Source organism: Carcharodon carcharias, chromosome 19 (assembly GCF_017639515.1).
Source record: "Carcharodon carcharias isolate sCarCar2 chromosome 19, sCarCar2.pri, whole genome shotgun sequence".
NCBI classification, from domain to species: domain Eukaryota; kingdom Metazoa; phylum Chordata; class Chondrichthyes; order Lamniformes; family Lamnidae; genus Carcharodon; species Carcharodon carcharias.
The window spans coordinates 28,407,418-28,433,943 of record NC_054485.1 but is presented as its reverse complement, the minus strand read 5'-3'; the positions used below and the strand labels follow the sequence as shown (position 1 = coordinate 28,433,943).

General features: G+C 44.9%; 1 protein-coding gene across 1 annotated transcript in view; it reads right to left on the bottom strand.

The window, feature by feature from the left end:
* Positions 1-26,526, bottom strand: part of fndc5a (fibronectin type III domain containing 5a) — a 95,948-nt gene that overhangs the window by 27,182 nt on the left and 42,240 nt on the right. The window contains exon 3 of the mRNA XM_041213209.1: positions 22,145-22,337. Coding sequence (XP_041069143.1) covers positions 22,145-22,337 — 193 coding nt within the window. The remainder of the gene's footprint in view (positions 1-22,144; positions 22,338-26,526) is intronic.

Sequence of the window (26,526 nt, the reverse complement as noted above, 5' to 3'; positions counted from 1 at the left end):
GAGAAACAGAGAGAGAGAGAATGAGAGAGATAGACAGAGATAGAGAGACACACACAAAGAGAGAGACAGTGAGGCAGAGAGAGAGACAGAGAGACAGGCAGAGAGAGAAATAGATAGATAAAGAGACAGCCAGAGAGAGAAAAAGAGAGAGAGACAGAGAGAGGCACACATACAGAGAGAGACACAGAGAGAGAGAGAGAGAGACACAGAAAGAGAGGCAGAGAGCGACAGAGACAGAGAGAGACAGACAAAGAGAGAGAGACAGAGAAAGAGAGATAGCGAGTGAGAGATACACACACAGAGGGAGAGAGAGAAACAGAGACACAGAGAGAGGCACAGAGATATCCAGAGAGAGACAGTGAGGGAGGGACACATACAGAGAGAGAGAGAGAGAGAGAGAGACAAGAAAGAGAGGGAAGCAGAGAGAGTGAGCAAAAGAGAGAGAGAGACACGCACATACAGAGGGAGAGAGAAAGAGATAGAGAGAGAGACACACAGAAAGAGAGACAGAGAGAAACATAGAGGGAGAGCTAGAGAGAGAGAGCGACAGAGAGAGATGGAGAGGGAGAGACAGAGAGAGAGACAGAGAGTGAGGGAGATGGAGAGAGAGACAGAGGAAGAGAGAGACAGAGAGAGAGGCAGAGAGAGAGAGAGAGATGGAGAGAGTGAAAGGGAAGGAGACAGAGGGAGAGAGACAGAGACATAGACAGAGACAGAGAGAGAGAGACAGAGACAGGCAGAGAGACATAGAGAGAGACAGAGAGAGAGACAGAGAGAGAGAGACACACACCCAGAGACAGAGAGAGAGACTGAGAGAGAGAGGGAGGTGGAGAGAGACACAGAGAGAGAGAAAGAGACAGAGAGAGAGACAGAGAGACAGAAACAGAGGGAGAGACTGAGTGAGAGAGACAGAGGGAGATGGAGAGATGCAGAGAGAGAGCAAGCGAGACAGAGAGAGAGAAAGAGACAGAGAGAGACAGAGACAGGGAGACAGAGACAGAGAGAGAGACAGACATACAGAGAGAGAGAGGCAGAGTGAGAGAGGCAGAGAGAAAGAGAGAGAGAGAGACATAGAGAGAGACATAGAGAGAGACAGAGAGAGAGGGTCAGAGAGAGAGATAGAAAGAGAGAGAGAGAGAAAGAGAGTGAGACAGATACAGAGAGACAGAGACAGGGAGACACAGAGAGAGAGAGAGAGACCAAGAGGGAGAGACAGAGAGAGGCAGACAAAGAGAGAGAGAGGAGAGAGAGAGAGAGAGAGACAGAGACAGAGAGACAGAGAGAGAGACAGAGAGAGACCAAGAGGGAGAGACAGAGAGAGGCAGACAAAGAGAGAGAGAGACGAGAGAGAGAGAGACAGAGACAGAGAGACAGAGAGAGAGAGACAGAGAGAGAGAGAGAGACAGAGAGAGACCAAGAGGGAGAGACAGAGAGAGACAGACAAAGAGAGAGAGACAGAGAGAGTGTGTCAAAGAGAGACAGAGCCTACAACTGCAGGGGTGACTAGTTGGTCTTGTGCTGTCACTCTCACAGCATATCAGCACGCATTGCACTGCTCTGCAGCTAGCTTTTTAACCCATTTCCCCCATATATTCCTGTAAGGGGAAAAAAAACATGTCTTGCACCCAGAGTCTGTTTTCTTTTATCTCCAACCGTTTTACACATTCTGAGATATGAATCAACAGGAGATAGCTCTTAGATGACTGCTGAAATGTAGTAATCAGTCTTTTGTCTCTGCAACCACAGGAGATGAAAGTTCAGTCATTTGCATCTTTCCATTCTCCCTTTTAAGTATCTTTGCTTGAAGAAGGCCATGACCTTTGTTAGGTGCAACATTCCATGTTCTCGCAGGACAAGTCTGTCAGTATAATCCACACAGGAACTTTTCCATAAAGTGGTCACTTTACATTATCAGCCATATTTTGCTCAGTATCCTTGCTTATATTTGTTTAAGAACACATGTCTTCCTTAAAAAGTTCAAGTGTGTTTTTTTCATCTCCACCTGGCTACTGAGGTCTTCCCACAGTGGATACTGGGTGAATGGCCAGGGAGGTGACATGAATTGGCATGGAGGTGGCATTGAGTAATGGGTGGCCTTGGGGGATAGAAATGGGCATGTGTGATGGGTCGATAGCATGATTGACACAGAGGTGGCATGGGGTTGAGGGGTGTGAGGGGCCCTAACAGCATCCAAAACAACTGACACCCACCCGCCCTCATAGCTGCCTACAACCTGTTTCTGGGGTCAGTGATGAGAACTTCCCCTCCTACACTGTGATATCGCTGTAAACAGCCCTTGAAAAAGTCGTACTTTATTAATGAGGTGTAACTGGCTTTTTAATGCTGTACTACATCATAACTACTGCTGGATATGTTCTTTGTCCCTGAAAAAACTAACCTTGGCCAGGATTTTCCGTGTCTGCCAGTGTCGGATGTGTTCGGTAGCATGAGTGGACAATATGGCGCAATTGGTTTCATGATGGCGTGAAGCCAGTTCGCGATTGTCCACTCAGCCTGCTGATGGCGGGCTGCATTTCCCACCATTGGATATTGGGAACCTCAGTGTAATACATCTGCACATCCTTATTAGGCCAGCTTGCCAAAATCGTCCCCATTGGATTGTCTGTCCGCATCAGTGGTAAAATATGCCGGTGTAGAATACGTCTTGACAACTGTGATGTGCAGAAGTCGGGACTTACCCACCAGGGTCTTGCTCACATCACGGACATCCAAGGAGCTGAAGATACTGAAGCCTGACACCAATGGCACACTGGAGGAATGTCCATGGCATGCTGGGTGGATTCTCATGGATGAATCCATCCAGAGACATGGCTCTGCTGTGAAGCAGTGCATGTAAGTTGGATAGTCACTGTTGATGCTCACAATGGGTGATGATCAAGGGGGTGGGAGAGGAAGGACTAGGATCAGCTGGGAGAGGAAGAGGTGTTGGGGTGATGAGGTTGGGATGGGGGGAATGAAGGTATCAGGATGGGGTGAGGTTGGGAGGGGGGAATTAAGGTGCTGGGGGTGTGGTTGTGAGGGGGGAGGGAGAACGGGGAGGAGGGGGTAATGGGGGGAAGACTACAACTGGGGAGATAGGTGTAAAGGGGGTGGAAGGTGCAAGGAAAGGAGTGTGGAGAGAGGACGGGGTCTGGGGGAAGAAGGGGTGCAGAGATGGGAGGGTGTGCAGTGGGAGGGAGGGATATGGAGAGGGGAGGAAGTAAGGGTTGAGGATGAGGTAAGAGTGCAAGAAGGAATTAGGAATGGGGTAGGCGTAATGCTGGAGGAAGAAGTGAGGCTGGAGGAAGAAGTGAAGCTGGAGGAAGAAGTCTGGGGGGAGGTATTAATGTGGGGTGCAGAGTCTGGGTTTGGGGGGGGTGGGTGTTGGGAGGAATTGGGGGGGCAGGGAAGAGGGAAGGAGTGCAGGGGGTGGGAAGGGTGTGGAGTGGTGGAAGGGGTGCAGAGGGGTAGGGATGTACAGGTGAACATGCATGGGAGGGGTTGGATGTGTCCACTTTTGCCTCCTGGTGAGCAAACTGAGCGTGGACATGGTATGGAGGATGGGTGAGAATGACCGAGGACAGAGTGAGGAGATAGGGTGGGAGGGTGAGGGTTTGACAGTAGCGATAGAAGGGATGGTGAGGGCGGCTGGTGGGAACCTGGAGGTAGTCAGGTAGCCTGGTGTTGGGAAGGAGGAGGTCGGGGAGGTGAATGTGGATGGGGGTGGGATTTTCAGGAAGGACAGGAATGTGCACATTCACCTGGACATTCCTGACGGAAAAGGGTTGTGGCTGGTAGGTAATGGAGGGGAGGTGGAAGGTGATGCTGGGGGAGTCAGCTGTGATGGGTGACTGGGGCAGGTTAAAGGACAAGGTAGCGAAAGTAAAACTGAATTAGCACTATGTCTGTCCAAATTGAAAGAGAAACGAGAGTCATGGTGGGAGAGATCATGTGCTGCATGGGAGTGTAATCATTGGGTGGGTGGAGATGCAGGTCAGCTCAGATGGAGAACTGAAAGAGAACCCCAGCAGGCAACATTTAAAATGCATAGGATATTGAGGTGAGTGTGAAACGTGAAGGATCCGTGTGCATGTGAATGTCCTCGCATGAGGCTCCCAAAGGCCCTGGCACACACACACTTTTCCCTCCAGCATCACTCGTGGGCCAGCTGCTCTCTCTGTGGTGACGGGTCTTCCAGGCTGCTTATTTCCACCTCTTCACTGACGGAGTCCTGGCTGAAGATGAGGACGTGGATGGAGCTGAGGGAATGGCCGGCTGAGGGTGTTGGTCCCTTGCCAGAGCTCCATGTGAACCAAAGTAGAGATAAGTAGTGATTGGCAGCAGAGTCAAAAGCAGGAGAGAGAGTACTCATAGTTGCATTGAGGGAGGGATGATGTGGTGCCGGATTCTCACGTGAGCGTTTGCAGCCAATGTCACCGTGGCAACAGGCAGGGTCCATGTCCTCACCAATCAGCGCGATGGCACACTCCTCAAAGTGAGTAAGGGGCTTAATGTGGACCACTCCATCCCTGGTCTGGGACCTCTCCCTGCTGATGTGAGCAAGCTTCTCCTGTATGAAAACAGATGGAGAGAGTGTGAGCAAGATGCATGGCCCTGCACGGAATGTTTGTGTGGTGAGCGGCGCCATGGACAGGATGAGGATTTGAGTTCGAGAGGATATGAGCCTGATGGAGATGTGAGGGTGTGTATGAGAGTTAGTGGTGTTGTCCTTTGAGGCGTGAGATCCCTGTGGATGTGTGATGGGTTTGTGAGTGTGTGTGTTGAAAGTGGTGAGAAGAGAGTTAACCTGGCGGAATGGATGAGACCATTCAACCTGTAGCGGCACTGGGCGGTCATCCTCTTTTGCAGGGCATTGGTGCTGACCACTGCCTCCCAAACCTGGTTGGTCGCGCCGCTGTCCATCCTGCAGCCAGAGTGGGGTTAGAGAACATCGTGGTTGGCCTCCATGGCATCCAAAAGGTGTTCCAGTGATGTGTCGCTAAACCAGGGGGCTGCAGTCTTTTTGCCTTTTATGGACATCTTCCCCGCAGCAGTTATGGGCTGGAAGCACTGAGATTTGTGTGCGTGGCTGGACTTTGAATATGGCGCCCGGCTTGATGAAGCGGCGAGGTGATGGTGGGCGGGCGAATTGGAGCCTGCCCACCATGAAAATAGTGTGTTTCCCAGGAATGCATAAATAATATGCCGGGTTTGAGATGATACAGCGTGAAAACCCACCATTGTGGCCGGTGGGTTGTGAATGTTGTTTTACCCACCCGCTACCGCACTTAGTGCAAACTTGGGATAATTCCACTCCTTATATTTGTGAGATGTCAATTTTTCCCATTATGCTGGAAATAATAAAAATTATTAATTTTAATGTTTATGATACTTCAGTTTCTGAGGTGTACGTCCCAATTTTAATTTCACTCTCTGTAAATGCATTTTACTTCCTGGTTTGCCGACTGAGAATTCTTTAACGTCAGCAATGAGTGCCATCGAACACAACGCCTGGGCAATTATTTTTTGAAAAGAAGTTATTCAAGACCATGAGGTTGAAGTAGCGCTGTGGTATTACTAACAAATGCACTTACACATTGGTGTATTTTAAAAATATTTAAAAAAATATTTTAACAAAGATATAAAATCGATTGATGTCATTCTTAAAATAGCAGACTAAGGATTTTCGAATAGATTTGTCAGGAATTTTGTCACCTCTAAGACAGTGAACAGCAATGTAAGGGTTTCCAACACATAAGTACCATGAATGCAAGAGCTGCTGCAGTATTCTGTTAACAAGTCAATGGCAAAGCTTCACATACTACTCCCCCTGAAGCTCCTTCAAATTCTAGCCTTTTGCACTGTCAGGAACCACCAGGGCCAAGTTTGAGATATTTCATTACTTACAGCTGTGTTGCAACAGCTAACAATACAAACAAAATGTGTGAAGTGTATACCAGTACTTTAGTGATTCTACCAGAGCTTAACAGATGTGTTTCATTTGCAGGCAGAGGTTGAAGTAGTCTGGGACACTGTTCCTGTTCTTGGCTCACTGCTACTTATTTTGGATTTATTAAATGGTCTTTGTTTTCCTTTGGCCTTTCACAATCTTGCCTGGCTAGTAAATGATTGCAACATATCTTCAGTTCTCAAACCAGAGTTTCTTTAGCTGTGAGTTTCCAAATCTCCTTTCCCCTCCTCTGGTTCACTAATGGCTTGGTTTTGTCACCAACTCTGGCCATCGGCCTCAATTCCATGCTCTCCCTGATAAATGGATGTATTGATGTTCCAACTGGGAGAGGAATACTCTAGCTGTTTTGTGCTGTTACCACCCACCCCCAGGTGAGGTTCCTCAAAGCTGTTGATCCAGGTGAGACCCCTCAATTTGTCACCATTTGGCTGGGACACTCCCAAATTGTTATGTCCCGGGTGAGGGGAGGGATGAGCTGGCTCCCTGTCTTCATTCAGCCCTCCCCCTCTGTTGATCGCAAATCTAATCTAAACCTTTCAATCTAAAAAGGATCCCTTTTGCGGGTACCTTTTTCCTAGACCCAATTCTTCAGGTTTTGAAGGAGCCAATTTGATCAGACTTTATTGAGCTAAAGGTAAGAGTAAGTTTATTAACTACTAAAGGCAAGAAAGGATAAAACATGCATATACGGTCATACTTTTAACTGGTAAGAACCGACTATATATACACATATACATACATAGGGAGTAGGTGATTGAGCATTGTGGCTGTTGCGATTCAAGATTCCAGTAGAACTGACTTTGGTAAATGAATAGTCAGTTTCGAGGTTCCAGTAGTGTTGACTTCCGTAGAGAGGGAGAGAGATTGGGATATCTGCAAAATGGCGATTTGCAGGGGTACTATATGTAGCTGTTACTTCTGAGTCAAACTTCCAACACTTGCTCTCTCAGAATACCCACCAACAGACAGACACCAGGACAGCTTTTCAGCTCACTTTTAACCCCTTCTTTGTACATTCCAAGTGGGAAGTAAATTCACAAATCTGTCTGGGCATTGCTCACAAGATTTCTTGATGAGATGATACTCATCTCCCATTATGTCCCATTGTCTCTGCCGGAGGGAGCAATTCGTTTCTGGATGTCTTTAGAAGTACCTTGTCTGGCAACAGGGTGGGGTTCCATTACCTCTTAGGGAGTCATCCTGCAGCATTCCAACCTGTGGCTTATGTGCATTTTTAGAAAAACTCAGGTCTTATTTTTAAAGTCCAATATTTTCAGATGCCAATTTGGTGTTTTTTTTCTTCATTATCATGACAGTGCACAAGACTAAGGTTCAACAAATAGCGCTATATGTTGAACAATACTCTAGCTAAAAAAGGATTCCTTTCAGAATTAATTAACTTGTTTAAATTGTAATAAGCAATTGCTTCCCTAAATATATTTAGCTAGGAATCTTAATGTAGCAAACGAATCTATAATAGCCCAATTTCTGGTCAAAATATGAATAAGTTAATGTAAAATTGCAAGGTTAAACACAGAAAAACTTATTGATATAATAGGCTTAAACCCTACAGGTATTATAGGTATCCCTGGTCAAAATAATTAATTTACCAAAAAGAAAACCCACAGAAAGTCAGTTCCTGAGAAAGCTTAGGCTGAGATAGGCCACAAGAAAAAAAAATGCCATGAGAAAGAGCCTTTCAGCATAAGGCTCTCTAGTTAGCAACAGAGAGAATCATTTTTTTCCTTTCGCTTTTTGGAAGGGTTAACCTCAGCTTAATGGTTCAAACTCCACTCCAGAGACTTAATTGAAACTGATACTTCAGTATAGTACTCTTCTCTGAGGCAGTCCCTTGGGATCAAGGATGACTTTCCTCCACTCTGGTTTGCTGGGTTCTGAGATCGCTGCATGATCTGCAGACTCTGCCACATGTGGGAAAGGTGGTGGTTAAAGATTTGGGCAGGTGAGGTGCATGGAGGGTTGTGCGGTCTCCCTGACAGCTCAGCTTCACCTCTGTGTGTTCCTGACAAAGTCTCTCAATATGTTTGGTGCCTTCCTGAATAAATCTTCTCCATTTTGACTAGTCACAAGCCATTTACTCCCATGAGTCAATGGGGATGTTTGATTTCTTCAAGGATATTTGAGGACATCCCTAAAGCATTTCCGCTGTCCTCCTGGGAATATCTTGCCATGACCCAGTTCCAAACATAACAGTAACTTCTATAGTCTGGTGTCAAGCATACGAATGGCATGTCCTGCCCAGAGGAGCTGTTTTGAGCGACTAACACCTTAATTCTGGGTATGTTGGCTTGGGAGAGTATATTGTTGTTGGACTACCTTTCTTGGGCCATTGGAATTGGGGGAGCTTACAAAGGCACCACTGATGATTCTTCTCTAGTGCTTTGGAAGTGCCTGTTGTAGGTTGCCCAAGTCTCTGAAGCATATAAAAGCATGGAGATCACTGCTGCCCAGTAAACATTACCTTAGTCTCAGGTTTGAGATCCTAGTCCTCAAATACTCTTTTTCTCAGTCGGCGAAAGGCTGAGCCAACACATTGAAGCGATGATGAATTTTGTCATCTATGTCTGCCTTGATTGAGAAGAGGCTCCCAACATATGGAAAATGGCCCATATTTTTAGAATCTCGCTGTTGATAGTAATTGATGAGGAGGGGGGGTGCGTTGCTGTTGTTATGCTGTGGGAGCTGGTTGGAAGAGGACTTTAGTTTTCCAGGTGCTTAATAAAAGGCCCGTTTTCCCATATGCTTTGGGGAAGGAGTCAATAATGGTCCGGCACTCAGTTTCTGAGTGAGTGCACACACAAGCGTCCTCTGCATACTGAAGCTCAATGACTGAGGTTAGAATGATTTTGGTTTTGGATTGAAGGTGGCATAGGTTGACCTGGTTCTATAGATTATCTTCACCCTGCTTGGTAATTTGTTGGAAGTGAGTATTGCAACAAAGTAAATAGTGAAGAGTGTTGGTGCAATGACACAGTCATTGCCCTCAGTCTTCATTGAGGTAGGGTCTGTGGTGGTTCCATTGGTGAGGAGCACAGCTTGCATGTCTTGCGGAACAGGCCGAGGATGGTGACTTCAGTGTAGTACTAAACAGTGCTGCACTGCCAAACGATGAAATGTTAAACCGAGGCATGACCTTCCCCCTTAGGTGAGTGTAAAGAATCTCATGATACTCTGTGAAGAAGAGCAGGAGTGCCCTAGCTAATATTATTTCTTCACCTACATTTAAAACAGGTTATCTGGTTATGTATCACATTGCAGTTGAGGGACAATGAATGCTATGCACAACTTCCCCATCTAACAACACTGACTGCACTTCAAAAATACTTAATGGGCTGTGAAGCACTTTGGGATGCCCTGAGGTTATGAAGCCAGTGTATAAGTGCAAGTTCTTTTTGTCTTAAAGCGCTCTAACCACACTTAAATATTCATCCCTATTTCATTCTAAGTCTGAATTTTCTTCACATTTTGAATGATGAAAGTTAATTAATGGCCCTTTGCCATATATCAATACTCTACATTTATAATCACTATTATGTGTCACATCTATGTTAAGTTTATTCCTTTAAAAAAATCTCCTTCATTGTTTACCCTTCTCCTTCCTTTCCCAAAGATGATTACTCCTTGCAGCTCTTGGGCACTTTGTACAACAACAAATTGCATTAGTATAGTGTCCTTAATGTAGCAAATTGTCCCAAAGTGCTTCACAGAACTGTTATCAGACAAAATTGACACTGAGTCATGTAAAGGAATATATAATATATAATAAAGGACTGGAGGCCAAAAACATGGCCAAAGAATCAGGTTTAGGCAATGATTTAAAAGAGGAAAGAGTAGTTAGAGAGGCAGAGAGGTTCAGGGAGGAAAGTCCAGAACTTGAGGCCTAATCAGCTGGAAGTATGGCTGCCAATGGTGCAGCAAAGGTAACCAAGGGTGAACATGGCCATTCTTCCTGTGTGCGTTCTGGCAGTGAGTATTGGTGGGGTATTCAAACAAGGAGAACATTACATTAAATCTAATCCTATTCTTATAATTTGTTTGCTTGTGTTGATATCCAGCAGTAGTCATTGGATGGTGATTAGGAATGAACAGTCAGGCCAGTTATTTTATCCCCATGGCCTGGGAACACAGAGATTAATTATAGCTTGCTGGCATAGCTGAGTCAGATTGTCTAGGTACATAGATTTGATGCCCAGGTACACAGATCATTAAAATCTCATGAACAAATGCAGAAAATAATCAAAGAGCCTCATAGATTGTTAACCTTTATATCTAGAGGGCTAGAATACTGGGGGTAGAAGTCATGCTACAGTTATAGAAACTCTGGTCAGACCACACCTGGAGTACTGTCAAGTAGTTCCTGCTACTGCATCTTAGGAAGGATATACTGGCCTTGGAGAGAGTACAGCATAGATTTACCAGAATGATACCTGAACTCTAAGGGTTAAATTCTGAGGGGAGATTACACAAGCTAGGCTCTGAAGAAGGGTCATACAGATTCAAAACATGAACTCTGTTTCTCTCTCAACAGATGCTGTCAGACCTGTTGAGTTTTTCCAGCAATTTCTGTTTTTATTATACAAACTAGGGTTGTATTCCCTGAAATGCAGAAGGTTAATGGGTGATTTAATTGAAGTCTTCAGGATATTAAAGGGAACAGGTAGGGTAGATGGAGAGCAAATATTTCTGCTGTTGGAGAATCTAGGACTAAGGGGCATAGTCTAAAAATTAGAACCAGCTTTCAGGAGTGAAATTAGCAAACAGTACACACAAAAATGGGTGGCAAAAGTTTGGAACTTTCTTTTGCAAATGACAAATAGCTGGATCAATTGCTAAATTTAAAACTGAAATGGATAGATTTTATTAACCAAATGTCTAAAGGTTATGAGGGCAAAGATGGGAGTTAGGTCACATGTATGATCCCATTGAATGGCAGAACAGGCTCAAGGGGCTAAATAGCCCACGACTGTTCCTGTGCTTCTGGAAAGCAGCACAAGGATTGAACCTGGTCTGTATGGTTTAGTGCAATAATACTCAGTCTTTGGCAAGAGTTTCAGCAGGACAGCTATTAATTTTTATAATTCTGTTAATGTGAAATCAGGAACACAATTCTTGCACTGGGGCCACCCTTTAAGAGCAAAGAGGATTTGGATTCACTTCAGATAATAATTAGTTATATTGATTGTCAACAGTCTACATCCATCATGATTATAGGTAGTGGGTGGGATTGGAATTGGTGCCTCCGTTGCCCGTTTTGATTGACCTGCACTGCATGTGGAATGACTGAGGTGAGAATAGAGGAATTGCTTTGTTCTTTGATTTAAATGCCTTGAAGGGATGCTGCAGGCATTCAGTGTATGAATAATTAATACATTTGTCTGACATTCTGCCAGTGGTTACTTTAGTTTGAAAGGAATTTCACGGAAAAAATACAAAGTCAAATCTCATGAAGGCATTAAGTATTTATACAGTAATGTGCCTCAGCATAATTTCAAGTCTTATGAGTTTAATGAGGAGCATTAAACACCATTCATATTTCAGCTTGCCTCTGCATCAACAGCATTTATCATTTCATCATTAATCAACATTTAATTCAAATTAAGAACCTCATTGTATCAAGGGCTTGACCTTCAATGAAATCTGAAAGACCTCCATTTTGGAAAGTATTACAAGAGATGTTAGAGGAACAATAGTGCCGGCAGCTAGGCAGAGGTGAGCTGTACCTTACATTGCACATTCAACATACTAAATTGTGATCATTTAAACTTATTTAAGGAAACCAAGAGCAGGGCTTTCGGGTGGGCCTGTGAACGGCCGGGAAACAGACCGCTGTCCACGATCGGCCCCCGATCGCGATTTCACTCTGGCTAGCCAATTAATGGCCAGCCAGAGCGAAACATGTGCTGAAAGGCTCAGCCCTGCCAGGGTGGAGGCAGGAGGAGGTTGAGCACTGAAGTTTGCGCGGGCGTGGGGGAGTGCACAATGAAAGCTCCCTGAAGGCAGCGAGCTGCCTCAGGGGGCTGTAGAACTTTAAAAGCAAAAATAAAGATTTGGAAATTATGAAGAAAAACTGTCCCCACATAGGACTCACTCACAGGAGCATATACATAATAAAAATTATGTCAAAATATTTTTTTAAATTAATGTCGGAAACCTCATCCAGCCTGCGGATGAGGTTTCCTCAAAAATGCAAAGGACGCCTTGGCCGATTCATACGCTCGCCTGCCAACCGTAACATTGGATGGGCAGTGAAAAATATCTCTTAATCAACGGTCTTAATAGGCCTCTTAATTGTTGGCAGGCGCATTGCCGACTCTTATGCGCACCCGCTGACCGAAATAACATTGGGATGCTCGCCTGACATCATGTGAAATTTTGTGCCTGATCGGGTCAAGCACATGCCTGCCCATGGGACTTAAAATTCTGCCCTAAGAGATTATGTGAGATGAATAAGAAGTAGTAAAAAAAATTACACTTTATCAAAAGATACTGAAGGAAACTTATTCTGTTCATCTTAAGCTTAATATGCAATCATCTAACTGATGACTGTGTTAATTCAGCTATAGTCTACCATCCACAGTATATATTCGGTTTCATATTGCCATTTCTTTGACCAATCAGTAAAGAATGCTTACAAGGTTTAGAAAAAATGTCTTTTTTCCTTCATGGTATGTGGATGTCACTGGCAAGGCCAACATTTGTTGTCCATTCTTAGTTGCCCTTGAACTGAGCAGCTTGCTAGGCCATTGCAGAGGGCAGTTAAGAATCAACCACATTGCTGTGGGTTTGGAGTCAGATGTAGGCCAGCAGACTTCCTTCCCTAAAGGACATTAGTGAACCAGATAGGTTTCAGGACAACTGTTTCATGGTCACCATTACTGAGGCTAGCTTTATATTCCTGATTTATTAACTTAATTCAAGTTCCATCAGATGCCATGGTGGGATTTGAACACATGTCCCCAGGTTATTAGCTGGGTCTCTGGATTACTAGTCCAGCGACATTATCACTATGTCATCGTCTCCCCTTCTCTCCACGTACGTCAGTCATGCCTCGGTTCATAGCACTTCTGTCTCTGAGTCAGAAAGTTGTGATTTACCCACTGAAGAATTGAGAAGAAAAATCAAATCACATTCTCCGGTGCAGTACTGAGGGAGCGCTACACTGCTAGAGGTACATGTCTTTTGGAAAAGACATTAAACCGAAACCCCACCTGCTCTCTCAGATGGATGTAAAAGATCTCATGGTACTATTTTGAAGAACAGGGGATTTATCAACTGTGGCTAAATATTTATCCCTTAATCAACATCACAAAAACAGATAATCTGTCATTATCACATTGTTATTTGTTGGAGTTTGCTGTGTGCAAATTGGCTACTGCATTTCTTACATTACAAGAGCGCCTGCATTTCGGAAGTACTTCATGGTTGTTAAAGTGCTTTGGGACATCCTGCGGCCATGAAAAGCATTATATATATGCAAGTCTTTCTTTGGAAATGAATTTACAACAGACCTAAGCAGCAGCAGAAGTAATTCAATTTAACCATTTTCTTTATTGCTTTTCTTGTCAAAAAACTGTTATATTATTATAGCACTCACCTCTTTGGTAGCAGTTTTTTTTTTACAATAAGATCCATTTCATATCTGCTGGGTGCATAATACAATTATGTATAGTATATGTACCCATGAAAAATCTTTTTTTTTTACAAGATTTTTCATGGGTACATATACTATACATAATTGTATTATGCACCCAGCAGATATGAAATGGATCTTGGACGAAGCTTTATTGGCAAGAATAAGAAAATATACAACATAGATTAAAATGTTAAAAATGATTAAAAACAGTAAAAAGAGGATCTCAGCTGAAAATGTTGCTGAACCACAAGTGCACCTTTTTCGACCAGTAATAAACCATCAATAATAGGACTGCTTCGTTGGGAATTACTTAGGGCATATTTGACCTATCTTCCTTTGACAGCACCTTGCAAACCCGTGACCCTCTACCACCTAGAAGGACAAGGGCAACAGATGTATGGCAACACCAGCACCTCCAAGGTCCTGTCCAAGTCACTCACCATCCTGATTTGGAAATATATCGCCGTTCCTTCACTGTCGCTGGGTCAAAATGCTGGAACAACCTTCCTAACAGAACCGTGGGTGTTCCTACAACACATGAACTGCAGCGGTTCAAGAAGGCAGCTCACCATCACCTTCTCAAGGGCAATTAGGGATGGGAAATGAATGCTGGTCTGGCCAGTGATGCCCACATCACACAAATGAATAAAAAAAAACTATTGCTACTGTACATTATTGTAGCAGGATAGAGGTATTTAAGATCATGAGGGGTTTGGACAGGGTGCATAGGGAGAAACTGTTCTCAGAGTGGAAAGGTGGAGAACCACAGGACATCAACTTAAAGGCGATTGCCAAAAGAACCACAGGTGACATGAGGAACAACTTCTACGCAGCGAATGGTTAGGCTCTGAAATGCACTGCCTGATAGAGGTGATGGAGGCAGATTCGATTGTAGCTTTCAAAAATAAATTGATAATTATCTGAAGAGAACGGATTTGCAGGGCTGCCCTGCAGTTGAGGTGACTTAAAGGAGGGGGCAAGGGTTTCCCTGTGGTTGAAGGTAGTGCATAAGGAAGTGCAGGGTGGAGGAGTTGGGGGGGGTGCAGGGTAGTGGCCATGCAATAGAGAAACCTTGTATAAGAGTGACCATTCCTCTGCAGCTGAGACAGTTCAGACGTAGCCACATTGACATGCGTGGAGTCAGATCACTAGCTTATCTGCCCACTCAAGCAACGCAGGGGCCTGAAAAGTGTCACCAAGTGCTCCAGAGCTTTTTACCCCTCGGCACAGACTGCAAACTAATGAGCATTTTAGTGGACTGCAGAACAATTGGATGAATGTGCACGTTGTACAATCTCCTTGCTAAAACTGGCCATGGAGCAGTCACTGGTGGAGGTGCTCACAGCCCCTTGTAATGTGATCATCCCGGTTTGGACCAGTCTCCCCGATGGTTCAAGCTAACAGCGCAGGCTTGAAGTGCTGGCTAGGAGAATGCCTGCACCTCAGCTGAGAGCACAGCATGCAGCCCAATGGGCAAAGCTGCCGCCAATCGGTCGGGTGGAGTGAGGCGGAAGTGGGTGAGGTTTCGGACAGCCATGCAGTGCACTAAACTCTGGTCGTCGAAGTGGTGGCCAGCACTTTCCGGGATGTATTAAGGTGCCTTCAGACTTAACCAAGAGAGATTCTTAGTATGCTCAATTGTCTCTCTCTTTCATCCTGCAGGAGTAGTACATCAGGATCATGGAGTCTGGAGAATTAGCTGTGTGCCTCGTGGCGTACAGAGAGCAGAGACAATGGGAAGCCTGGCTGGGCAGAGGCAGGAGCAGCAGCCTCAAGAAGAAGGGGCGGCTGGGGCTCCTACACATGTTGCTGAAGAGCCACAGTGAGCTGTTGCTGGTTGGTGCCTAGCTAGATCCAGGGTCTATAGATGCTGCCTTTCATTCCTGTCGATGACAAACAACCAGTGACGCTGAAGACTGCACAAGTCTAGGGAACTGATTGGTCACATCTGCCAGCTACTGCAGGATTTGGTGCCGTGGGGACGTGGAGGGCACCTACTGCCCAGTGGCAGTGAAAGTGGCCACAGTGCTCAATTTCTACGCCACGTGACCCCTGTGGGATATCACAAGCCTCCACCCACAAATGCGTTCATGAGGTCATGGATGCCATCTTTCCGAGGGCACACAACTTTGTGCATTTCGCCAAGGACCAGGAGAGCCAGGATGCACGGGCGATTGGATTTGCCCGGATCTCGGGTTTTCCACAGGTGCAGGGGTGCCATCGATTGCTCTCACGTGGCGCTCAGATCTCCGTCACAACAAGCGGTCAACTATGTCAACCACAGGGATTCCATTTGGTGAATGTGCAGCTGGTGTGTGATCACCACAAATACATCCTGCAGAACGGTGCATGGTTTCCAGAGAGTGTACACAACTCCTACATTCTCAGTCGGTCACACATCCCTGACGTCATCCAGGGTCCACAGAGGCAGCAGGGTTGGTTCCTAAGGGACAAGGGCCACCCACAGAGGCCGTGGCTGATGACACCCATGCGGCGGCCTCAGACTGCAGCAGAGCGACACTGTAATGAGGTTCATGCTACAACTCGCAACTTGATGGAGCCGACCATCGGGATGCTGAAGGTGAGGTTCTGGTCCTGGACTGGTCTTGTGGGGCCCTGCAATATAGTCCACAGAGGGTGTTATGCATCATTGTCATCTACTGCGTCCTTTACAACAAGGAGACGAGCTGGCTGAGGAGGAGATGGAGGAGCTGGAGGTCTCCTCCAATGAGGAGGACATCGACAGTGATGAGAGTGAGGAGGTCCTCAAAGGTGATAATGGGGTGCTTGCACTGACTAGACAAGGCAGGCTTGCTTGGGAGCCCTTCATAGCTATTAGGTATGTGGAAGATGATGACAACATGCAGTGAGGTAACCCCATAGACCCTCACATCGCATCTGTGAACGTTTGACTCCAGTCTGGCTTATGGCAGCGCACATACCCTCTGTGATAATGCTCCTGTCATTGAGAAGCATTGGAGGCTCTAATAGTCACTTGGTTACAGGAGGATGATGATGACATACAGTAAGGCCACTCCATAGTTCTTCACGTTGCCTCTGTGAACGTCTGGCTGAGGGCAGCTCGTTGTGCTCTGTAATCAGGGTCATATCATGGAAACACAACCATGAAACTTTAAAAGCATCTGATCCTTCATCTGCTTTCAGCACCTAAGCCCCTTCAGGAGCACAGCATCACTAGTCACAGATGCTGAAGAGATGGGGGCCAGCCCACCTTAAAGGTGCTGAGAGCACACAGAGGAGAATGACAGAACTCTTGTCGCCTGCGAACGATGTTGGGGCAGCAATGACAAGCACCATCACTAGTGTGGCCAGGGAGTGTGAGGCTGGACCATCACTGTAGTATGAAGGCTGCACAAAGCACAGGGAAGAGGCCCTGGACTGAGACACCTGCCTTTTACCCTGTGCAGAAAGGTTTCACATCTGAGTGACAAGAACACTGCTCATCAGAACAAGAAATCATAGGCAGGGAGATATTCATGGGAATTTATTGACAATAGTGAACGTTATGCACAAGTGATTAACCATTCCCAGGCTGTGCAAACTACATCCTCTTAACCTTCCTAACCCTGTCGTTACTTCTTGGTGCTCTCCGGACATCCACAGCAGAGGTGGAGGCAGCCTGCTGACTGCTACGCCCTATCTTTGATGAGCTTGATGGGTGTCCTCTGGAGAGCCAAGACCTGGAGGGCCCTGGCCTGCTTTCTGGGTCTTGCTGTGTGGCAGTGGCATCCTCCTTGGCCTGTGGAGTTGCTGAGGTCACAGGAGGAGGGGATTTGGATGGGCCGGACACTCCCAGAGACACCTGACTGGATGGCCCCCAGAGGTACACCTGCTGATTCTCCTCCCTATGGGTGCCCAACAGCCCTTAGCTGACTCCTTGCGGAGAAGGGAGGAGTGAGATCGGGCTGCCCTGCACCCCTCTCGCGTACACATTGTTGGAGGCCAACTATGGCGTCAGCAATGGAGTTCAGCCCGTGCAGCAGTGCAGGAGTGACATCCTGGATCAAGGTCTCCATGGCGGCCGCCATCCTCAGTGCGTTGGCATGCCGGCACTAACACCTCAGCCTGAAGGTGGACAGACTCCTCCATTATGCTTTGCAATCTGAGGGGTGCAGTGAACATCCCTTCCTCATGTTCCTGAGCTTGTCTTTGCAGCTTCAGTGACAGTGACATGACCGAGTTCAGAGGCTCATCATCTGACCTGGACTCAGCAACGTTCTGACCTCCAGCAGTCCTCCGTGTGCCAGGACCTGAGAAGTTCATGCCTCCGCCTGCTGTAGAGCAGAAAGTGCGATGTGCTCACCAGATTGTGATCCTGAGACTATTCTAAAGCTAGGTCCCACCGAGGTGTGTGTCTCTGCACTGGTGGAGGGTGTGGGTGAGCACTGTGACGGGACTTCAGGGAAGGTACCTTCAGATTCCTCTTCAGAGGTTTCTTTGGGGCTTAACTGGAGGCTTTGGGTTGTGAACTCTGTCAGTTGTTTGGCAGATATGCCTGCGAAAGCAAGGGGAGATAATTAGTGCATGGCAGTGGCCTGTGAAACAGGACACATCACTCAAAGCATGGTTGTATGATGGATGTTGTACTGCTGGATTCTCACTTGGTCGAGCACCGCCGACCTCACCGTTAGCACCGGAACAGTCCAGCTGACCAGCTGGATGGCTCTGTTTTCCGAGTCTGTGAGGACCTTGACTTCAGGCATTCCTCTACCAGTCTGCAACCTCACGCTCTTGTTGTGTGCCAGCTTGTCCTGCATGAATAGAGATGGAGAGAGTGTAAGCAGGATGCCTGCCAGGCCAGATGATAAGTATGCCTGGCAGGTGTGGGTGGTGAATGGTCCCATGGACCGGATGAGGACAATGAAGATGTGGGTGAGAGAGTGAATGGTGATGTCTCTTAAACTGGCAGTGAGTGAGGGCCCTGTGGATATGTGATGGGTTTGTGTGTGCGTGTGAGCTGAGAGTGATGAGAAGACTGGCTTACCCTGGTGGAACGGAGAAGGTGATTCATTCTCTTGCGGCACTGGATGGCTGTCCTCTTTTGCAGGGCGTTGGCGCTGACCACCGCTGCCACTGCCTCCCAAGCCGGATTGGTGATGTTGCTGCCCATCCTGCGGCCAGAGTGGGGGTAGACGACATAACGGCAGGCATGCATGGCATCCAAAAGGCACGCATCACTAAACCTGGGGCCTGCAGTCTTTTTGCCTTTTAGGGCCATGTCTTCCACGTGGCAGGCATGGGCTGGAAGCACTGAGAAGTGCATGTGCGGCTGCACTTTAATATGGTGCCCGGCGTGATGAAGCAGCAAGGTGATGGTGTAGTGGGTGAATGTTAGCTCTTACCTGCCACGGAAATGGCGTGTTTCCTGGGAATGCATAATTAATATGGGGGGCTTGGGATGATACAGCGATGGTAGCCACCATTGCGGACATCATTTTACCTGCCCAGTACTGCACTTAGTGCAAATCTGGGACGATTCCGCCTGTAGTGTCAACAGAACACAACCACAAAAGCAAGACATACAGCAGGACTCGCTATCCCTGTATAGCTGGTTGGCATGGGGCAATCATCACTGTGCTGGCTTAGCCAATGATGAATGAAGTTCTATATTTCATGTTAAACTGGAAAAGTAATATTACATAACAGTAGTTAAGTGAGCACTTATCAATAATGTACTGTGTGGTATAAAACTATGCTCCGTTTATTTAAAATATGGTCAATTTTTGCAGCTTATTCACAAACCTAATTTGTATTTGATTGTGGATAAAATTAGCTAGGAACATTGGATCCATGCAATTCTAATTTTTGGATATTATAGTGAACTACATCCATCATTTTATTATCTAACTTGCTATTTAAAAATTGAATAAAATATGAAACTTAATTTTCATCTGCACTACCAATTCATATGGAATACCACTATGGTAGATTTCTACTTGTGGAATGCTCTTTTATGCACCATTACTTTTTGTCTGTTTCTACCTTCCCACCTCCTATTCCATCTTTCCTCGAGCCACCTTCTTCTTGAGTTCTCTGCCTGAAATCAGGTTCAACCCACAGCCACAACCTCCACTGTGGGTAGGGCAATGAGACAGATACCAAATCCACTCCAGCCAGAATGAGGATTGAACTCTATGCTGTTGGCACCAATCTGATCCACATTGTCCAAACCCTAAAGGAGTCAGAGTTACTGTAGCAATGTACATTGTTACATGCATGTGGGGGCCTGGAGCTATGGACAGTGATGGTAGAGGATCTAATATTCTTTCATTCACATGGCTGGCCAGGAATCTCCCACTCTTACTGCCTGTGGATTGGCATCTATTGGAAGGATTTATAAGTTGATACTCAACCTGTTTAGCTGCATTATGAATGCACCTTCCTTGGCCATCAAGTTCTGGAGTGGGACTTGAACCCAGAGTTTCTACCTCAGAAGCAGCGACACTATCCACTGTACCACAAGATTTTCCCTGCAAATTCAGTCTTATTTAACCCTAAGTTGAGCCTACCTACTCCCCCGCTAACACTATCTATTCTCACTTCTGTAATATCATCCTGCCTCAGCCCATCTGTCATTGAAACACACATTTATGCCTTTGTTGCCTCAAGACTTGACTATTCCCAATGCTCTATTCCCTGGTCTCTCATCTTCAAACTCTGTAAATTTCAGATCATTCTAAACCCCACTGATGAGATCCTGCCTTGTGCCATCACACTAACCCATTATCCCTGTCCTCGCTGACATACAGTGCCTCCCAGTCCCTCAATGCCTCCAATTAAAAATTCTCATCCTTATGTTTAAATCCCTTCATGACTTTGCACTTCCGTAACCTCCTGCAGAACTCTGTTTTTCTGAATCTGGATCCTTGAGCATCCACCCTGGCATCACATCACCATTGATAGCTATGCCCCACCTATCAGCCACCTAGGCCCCACATTCTGATATGCCCTCCCTATATTCCTCCACCTCTCTATCCTTCTTAAAATATACATTTTGACTAACTTGTGGTCACCCCTGTTAATACCTCCTTCTTTGGTGGGCCTTCATTTTTTTGGTTAAGCCTCTGTTAAATGCCTTCGAACATTTTACTGCATTAAAGGCACCATGTAAATGCAAGTTGTCATCGTTAATACTTTATACGAAAGATTCTTGCTATCATTGTAGATTTTCCAGTGGCAAACGCTCATCTGATTTTCCTTTCTAAATGTCTAACATCTAGCTAAAATGTCTTTGTATTCAGGACCTGGAAAGTATGCCTGATCTTTTTATTTGAAAGACGATATTTACTTTGGAGATGTTGTTCAAAATAATTTTGAGTTCATTTGTCCTTAAGAAGTGGATGATGGGGGCAAAACTGAATTTATTGGCCATCCTTAGTTTTGCTGAGGAGGTGGTGGTGGGTGGCCTTTTTGAGCAGTGGTCCTTGTAGTGAAGGTGTTGGATGGGGAATTCTAGGATTCTCACCTTGTAACGATGGCAGAACTGCAGGTTGGGATGATGTGTGACTTGGTAGGGGTGGGGGTGGTGGGGGATCTTGGAGGTGATAGTGTTCCCACAGTGTTGCTGCTCTTGTTCTTATTAGTGGCAGAGGTCACAGGATAGGGAATTAAAACCACAGTACGCTACTACTTTATCTTGCTAATTAAGAAAAACCAAATGCTGTTGTCCTCCATCAGTTTCCAAGAATTTTTCCTGCTAAAAGGAAATCTACATATATCCACGCTTTAGCAATTTTCCAGTCTTTTCAAAGCTTTACAATATCTCTAGTCTCACTGAGCTCGTATTCGATGAGAAAATTTCTGTGTTTTCTGATGATGCTTCAGTAATGAGAGTTATCATAAAAGCTTCTGGTGATGTAATTAACAAAATGTGTATATAAAGTATTTAATCACGCATCTTCTTCAGTTCTCTGTTGAAGGCAGGTCTGACTCACACATCACGACGTCCACCAGAGGTAGGACAAGGAGGCAGGTCCCAAACGCACCCTAGCCAGGACAGGGATTGAACTCTGTGCTGTTGGCACCAATCTGATCCACACAGGCCATCCAGCAACTGAGCCAACCAACCTCCCAGGCAGCCCAAGTTGCTGCATTTTTACAAGCGTGTTGTAACTCAGAGCCATGAATGGTGATGGTCGAGACTCCAATTTTCTTTCTATCACATGGCTGACCAGGAATCTCTCTGCGCTTACAGCCTGCCATTGGTGTGCACCAGAAAGATTTCCACATTGACACTCAACAGGTTTGGCCATATTGTGAACGTTACTTCCTTGGCCATCACGTCCTAGAGTGGGATTTGAACCTAGAGCTTCTGGCTCAGAGGCAGGACAACACCCACTGCATCACAAGACCGCCACATTAAATCACACATACAGACTTCCATTAAAAATCTTTGCAGTTTATTTAGAATTGTAATATTCAGGAGCAGAATGTAGCAGTAGCCAGACCATGTTTTAATCACTAAGCTATTCTATCAAAGTGCTTAGATGTACAGTTACCTTTTGAGGCCGATTTCTCAGCTTCCTTTGGGGTCCGGAAGGAGATAGGGTCACTAGCTGGGCTCACGCCGCTCAGGCTAATCGACTGAACATGGACAATATATTCAGTGTTCTCCTCCAAATCCCACAGTACACAGGAACGGGTTGTGGTATTCACTTCCTGGATAAGGCGTAGCATTCGCACATCCTTTTTCTAGGAATAAAATGTATGCTTAAAGTCGAATGAAAAATGTACACTTTGAACATTTATAACAAAATCAATGGAATGATACGCTACTTTGAGATTGAGAATTTAGAGACACTCCCTTAATACCAGTAAGTGCTATATCTATTCTGCAATTAATTCACTGGTTAGGCTGAGACTGCAGAAGCAAGTCAGTTTGCCATATAGGGGGCGGCTCGTAGCAATGTGCAGAACAGCAGAACCAAGTTTTAACTTTTTCTTTGTAAACGGTTTCAATCTAAACTCCAGTTAAGTAATGGTAATAACAATGCATAGAATTTACATATTCAGAGGGGTTACACTGCGTTTAAGGTTACACTGCAATTATACATCACATAGATAGATAGCTGTCAACAGCAGTATATTAAATAGGAATTTTTCAACAGGAAAATTTGCTCTGAAGTGCTTGTTATTTATTTCAGCTCAAAGAATGATTACAACTTTTAGCTGTCACTGCAGCTTTCTTTATTGCTTGCAGTTATAGCTTTTTACCCTGCCCTGTTAAGTATTTAGGCGCTTTTTAAAAGATTGAGACTGTTTGTGTTGTTCCTGTGCAAAACCTTTCAGCATTGCCGAGTGGGAACACAAGACTCCTAAGATTACAGTACGACAGATAACCATGAATATTCTAAGATGTCAAAACATAGGACGTATCGGTTTAAATATCTGATTTCCATTAACTTTGAATTGTGCTTAATTTCAGTTTCATGGGATATAATTGTTATCATCACTCTCTAGAGGGTTGACAATACAGCAATTGACTGTGATTTATTTGTTTGCATCTGTTTCCTGACTGCATAATATTGTTTGCAGTAGGTAAATAAAATAAGTTAAAAAAGGAACAGCTAGAGGAATTGTTGTAGATTTTGGCTTCCAATTATTATCCCCACATTCATATTTGATCGTTTAGATTTCCGTCCGGTCTCTCTCTCTCTAGTCGCCATGCCTTGAAATGGTATTGGTGGGCAAAGATCTGGCAAATGGGGTATAATGTAAGAAAATGTGAAATTGTCCATTTTGGAAGGAAGAATAAAAGAGAAGCATATTATCTAGATGGTGAAAGATTGCAGAGCTCTGAAATATAGAGGGATCTAAGTGTCTTAGTGCATGAATCGCAAAAGGCTAGTATGTAGATACAGCAAGTAATTAGGAAAGCTAATAAAATGTTATCATTTATTGTGAGGGGAATTGAATACAAAAATAGGGAGGTTATGCTTCAGTTATATAGGGCACTAGTGAGGCCACATCTGGAGTACTGTGTACAGTATTGATCACCTTATTTAAGGAAGGGTGTAAATGCTCTTGAAGCAGTTCAGAGAAGGTTTACCGGATTAATACCTGGAATGGGCGTCATATGGGGAAAGGTTGGACAGGCTAGGCTTGTATCTGTTGGAGTTTAGAAGAGTAAGTGGCAACTTGCTTGAAGCATATAAGATCCTGAGGGGTCTCGACAGGGTGGATGTGGAGAGGATGTTTCCTCTTGTGGGAGAATCTAGAACCAGGGTCATGGTTTAAAAATAAGCGGCCGCCCATTTAAGATGGAGATGAGACAAAGTTTTTTCTCTCAGAGGGTCATGTGTTTGGAACTCTCTTCATGAAAAGGCAGTGGAAGCAGAGTCTTTGAATATTTTGAAGGCAGGGGTGGATAGATTCCTGGCTGGGGGGGTGGGGTTGTGGTGATAGGTTATCGGGGGTAGGTGAGATGCAGAATTGACGTCAATCAGATCAGTCATGATCTTATTGAATGGCAGAGCAGGCTTGAGGGGCTGAATGGCTTACTCCTCCTCATTTGTATGCTTGTATGGATTTGTGTTTGGTCCATGGTTATGGTTGTGCTTGGCAAGATACTGCAGTGGTTTGTGGTTACCTTCTGCAGATGGCTGACCAGGAAATTCTCTTACTCTTACCACATGCCATGGGCATATTGGAAGGATTTGCAGGTTGATAATCAACCTACTTGACAACGTTATGAACACACCTTCCATGGCCATCAAGTCCTGGGGTGGGACTTGAACCTGGATCTTCTGTTTCAGAGAGATTGGGACACTACCCACTGTGCCACAAAACTACCTGCCTGCCATCCAATACAATTCATTAAAATGCAGCTTGTTATCAAGCTGCATTAATATAATTGCAACATTAATATCATCATTCATTAATATCCCCTAGTAAAAAAGGATGTTCATTATATCACTATAAACAAATCTCTCTTTGTTTTATCTCCATATTGCTCTTCTTTTTAATTCCCCCTCTCAAGCCATCCTTTACAGTTCTGGGTCATGGCGCTCCTTATTCAGGCACCGCTGCCACTGTGACCCATCTCCCTACTTCAGCGTTCAATCTTGAGGCCACTCACCAAATGGAATCCCAGGATATACAGCAACTCCTCCATAAATATGTAGAATTTGCATCTGAATGGAATGTACCATGTTATTGGTGAGTGTCTACATGATGTTCTAATAGTCTAGGGGATGGGTGTGGAGGCAATTTGTTTGGAGTGGTCTAGGGGTCAGCACCACGAGGACATTCTCAGTGCCCAAACTTGCTATGGGGCATAATCTGCATCCGTCATGGCATCGGTGGGGGTGGCTCGAACGGATCAAGGAGGAGGAAGTCCGGATGCTGCCTGGGCATTAAAAGTGGGAGCAATGTTAAAGGAACGGGATAAAATGGAAATCCCATAGGAGATCCAGACGGATTTTCAATTACACTGGTAGATCCTGCTCTCTTTTGGAGTGTAACTGCCCCTTCAAATGCATTCCTGCCTCTTGTGGTGCTTCAGTGTCAGTCCTACTTGCAGCACTATTGATATTTCCCTCTTGGTGTTTCCCGTTGGGAAGCCTTCATGCATTGGATTAAATGCTGAGGTCGGGAGATGGGTTCCATATGCAGCAGTGCCCTGATGAGAGAATCATGACCTAGTATTATAAAGGATGGCCAGAGAGGAAGGATTAAAAAGGAAGAAATATGGTGTTAGAACAAAGTAAAATTTTTTTTTTCACAGCGATATAATGAAGACCTATATTTTTGTTAGAGGAGAGATAGCTTGAAGGCTTTCAGGAGTTAAGAGAATTTTGCTAAGTTACTCTTTCCCTGTGTACATTTTTTAAAAAGAGCACAAATTGTTTGGACAAAAGTGTGCACATTTATTCAAACAGAAGTATATATGTGAAAGAAGTAAGAATTAAAAAGAAAGAATAAAGGAGTTAAAGGAGTTCTCCAGGGAAGGTTCACAAATACCATATATGTGAACTATCTCATGGTGTGTAGCATTTCCTAAGGGCAAACATTAAATTTCAGCTTCTCTGCAGAAATTATAAGAACCTCCAGTAGCCACCTTATTCTGTGTGATCAATGCACTGTCATAGAGATGTTACACTCAATTCAGGGACTGCAAATGATTCAGAGAGAATGTGGCATGTTGAGTGTGTCATTCCAGTGATTGCACTTATTACAATGCTATCAAATGTTATTAAAATGCCCTCCCAGCAGCAGTCATTTTACATCTCAATTCTTCAATTTTCTGCATCTTTTTATTCTATTCATTGCTCTGCCTGTCTCCATGCCATCCACTTTCCAATAGGTGAGCCAGATAATGTGCCTACTGCTATTGTCACTTCATTACTCAACTTGAGATAGATGAGTTGCAGCAAGATGGATCCTAATTTTCTCTCCTCTCTCAATAATAATGCTTTACCATCTCATGGCCTGCTCATGTAGTGATAAAATTCATCCAGTGAGGATAATAAAAAGGGTATTGTCAACACTGGAATTGACAATCAACTTCTCTGAATGGAGTCCAATTTTACCGCAATACTTATAATGCATTCTAAGTTACATGTTGTCAGTTTTTTCTACAGTTGAACTTGCCTCAGTGTTATATAGCCCATATTTATCTAGTATTTGCAAGACTTATAGCTGGGGTACCTTGTGTTACTGTTGTTTTATACACTTCACAATTATAAAGAGCACCTCGAAGTCAAACAGTACCTTAAGAGTGAAACTGATATTAACAATAAAACAAGTCCATGGCCAGGATTTTAGGGCCACACGTGTCTCCCCCCGAGCGGATGTGGTGAGCCATTTAAATCTCTATTCAGTTCGGCAGGACCGTGATACCCTGGCCTAAGTCAAATTGTGGGATTCTAAAGCAGAGCTA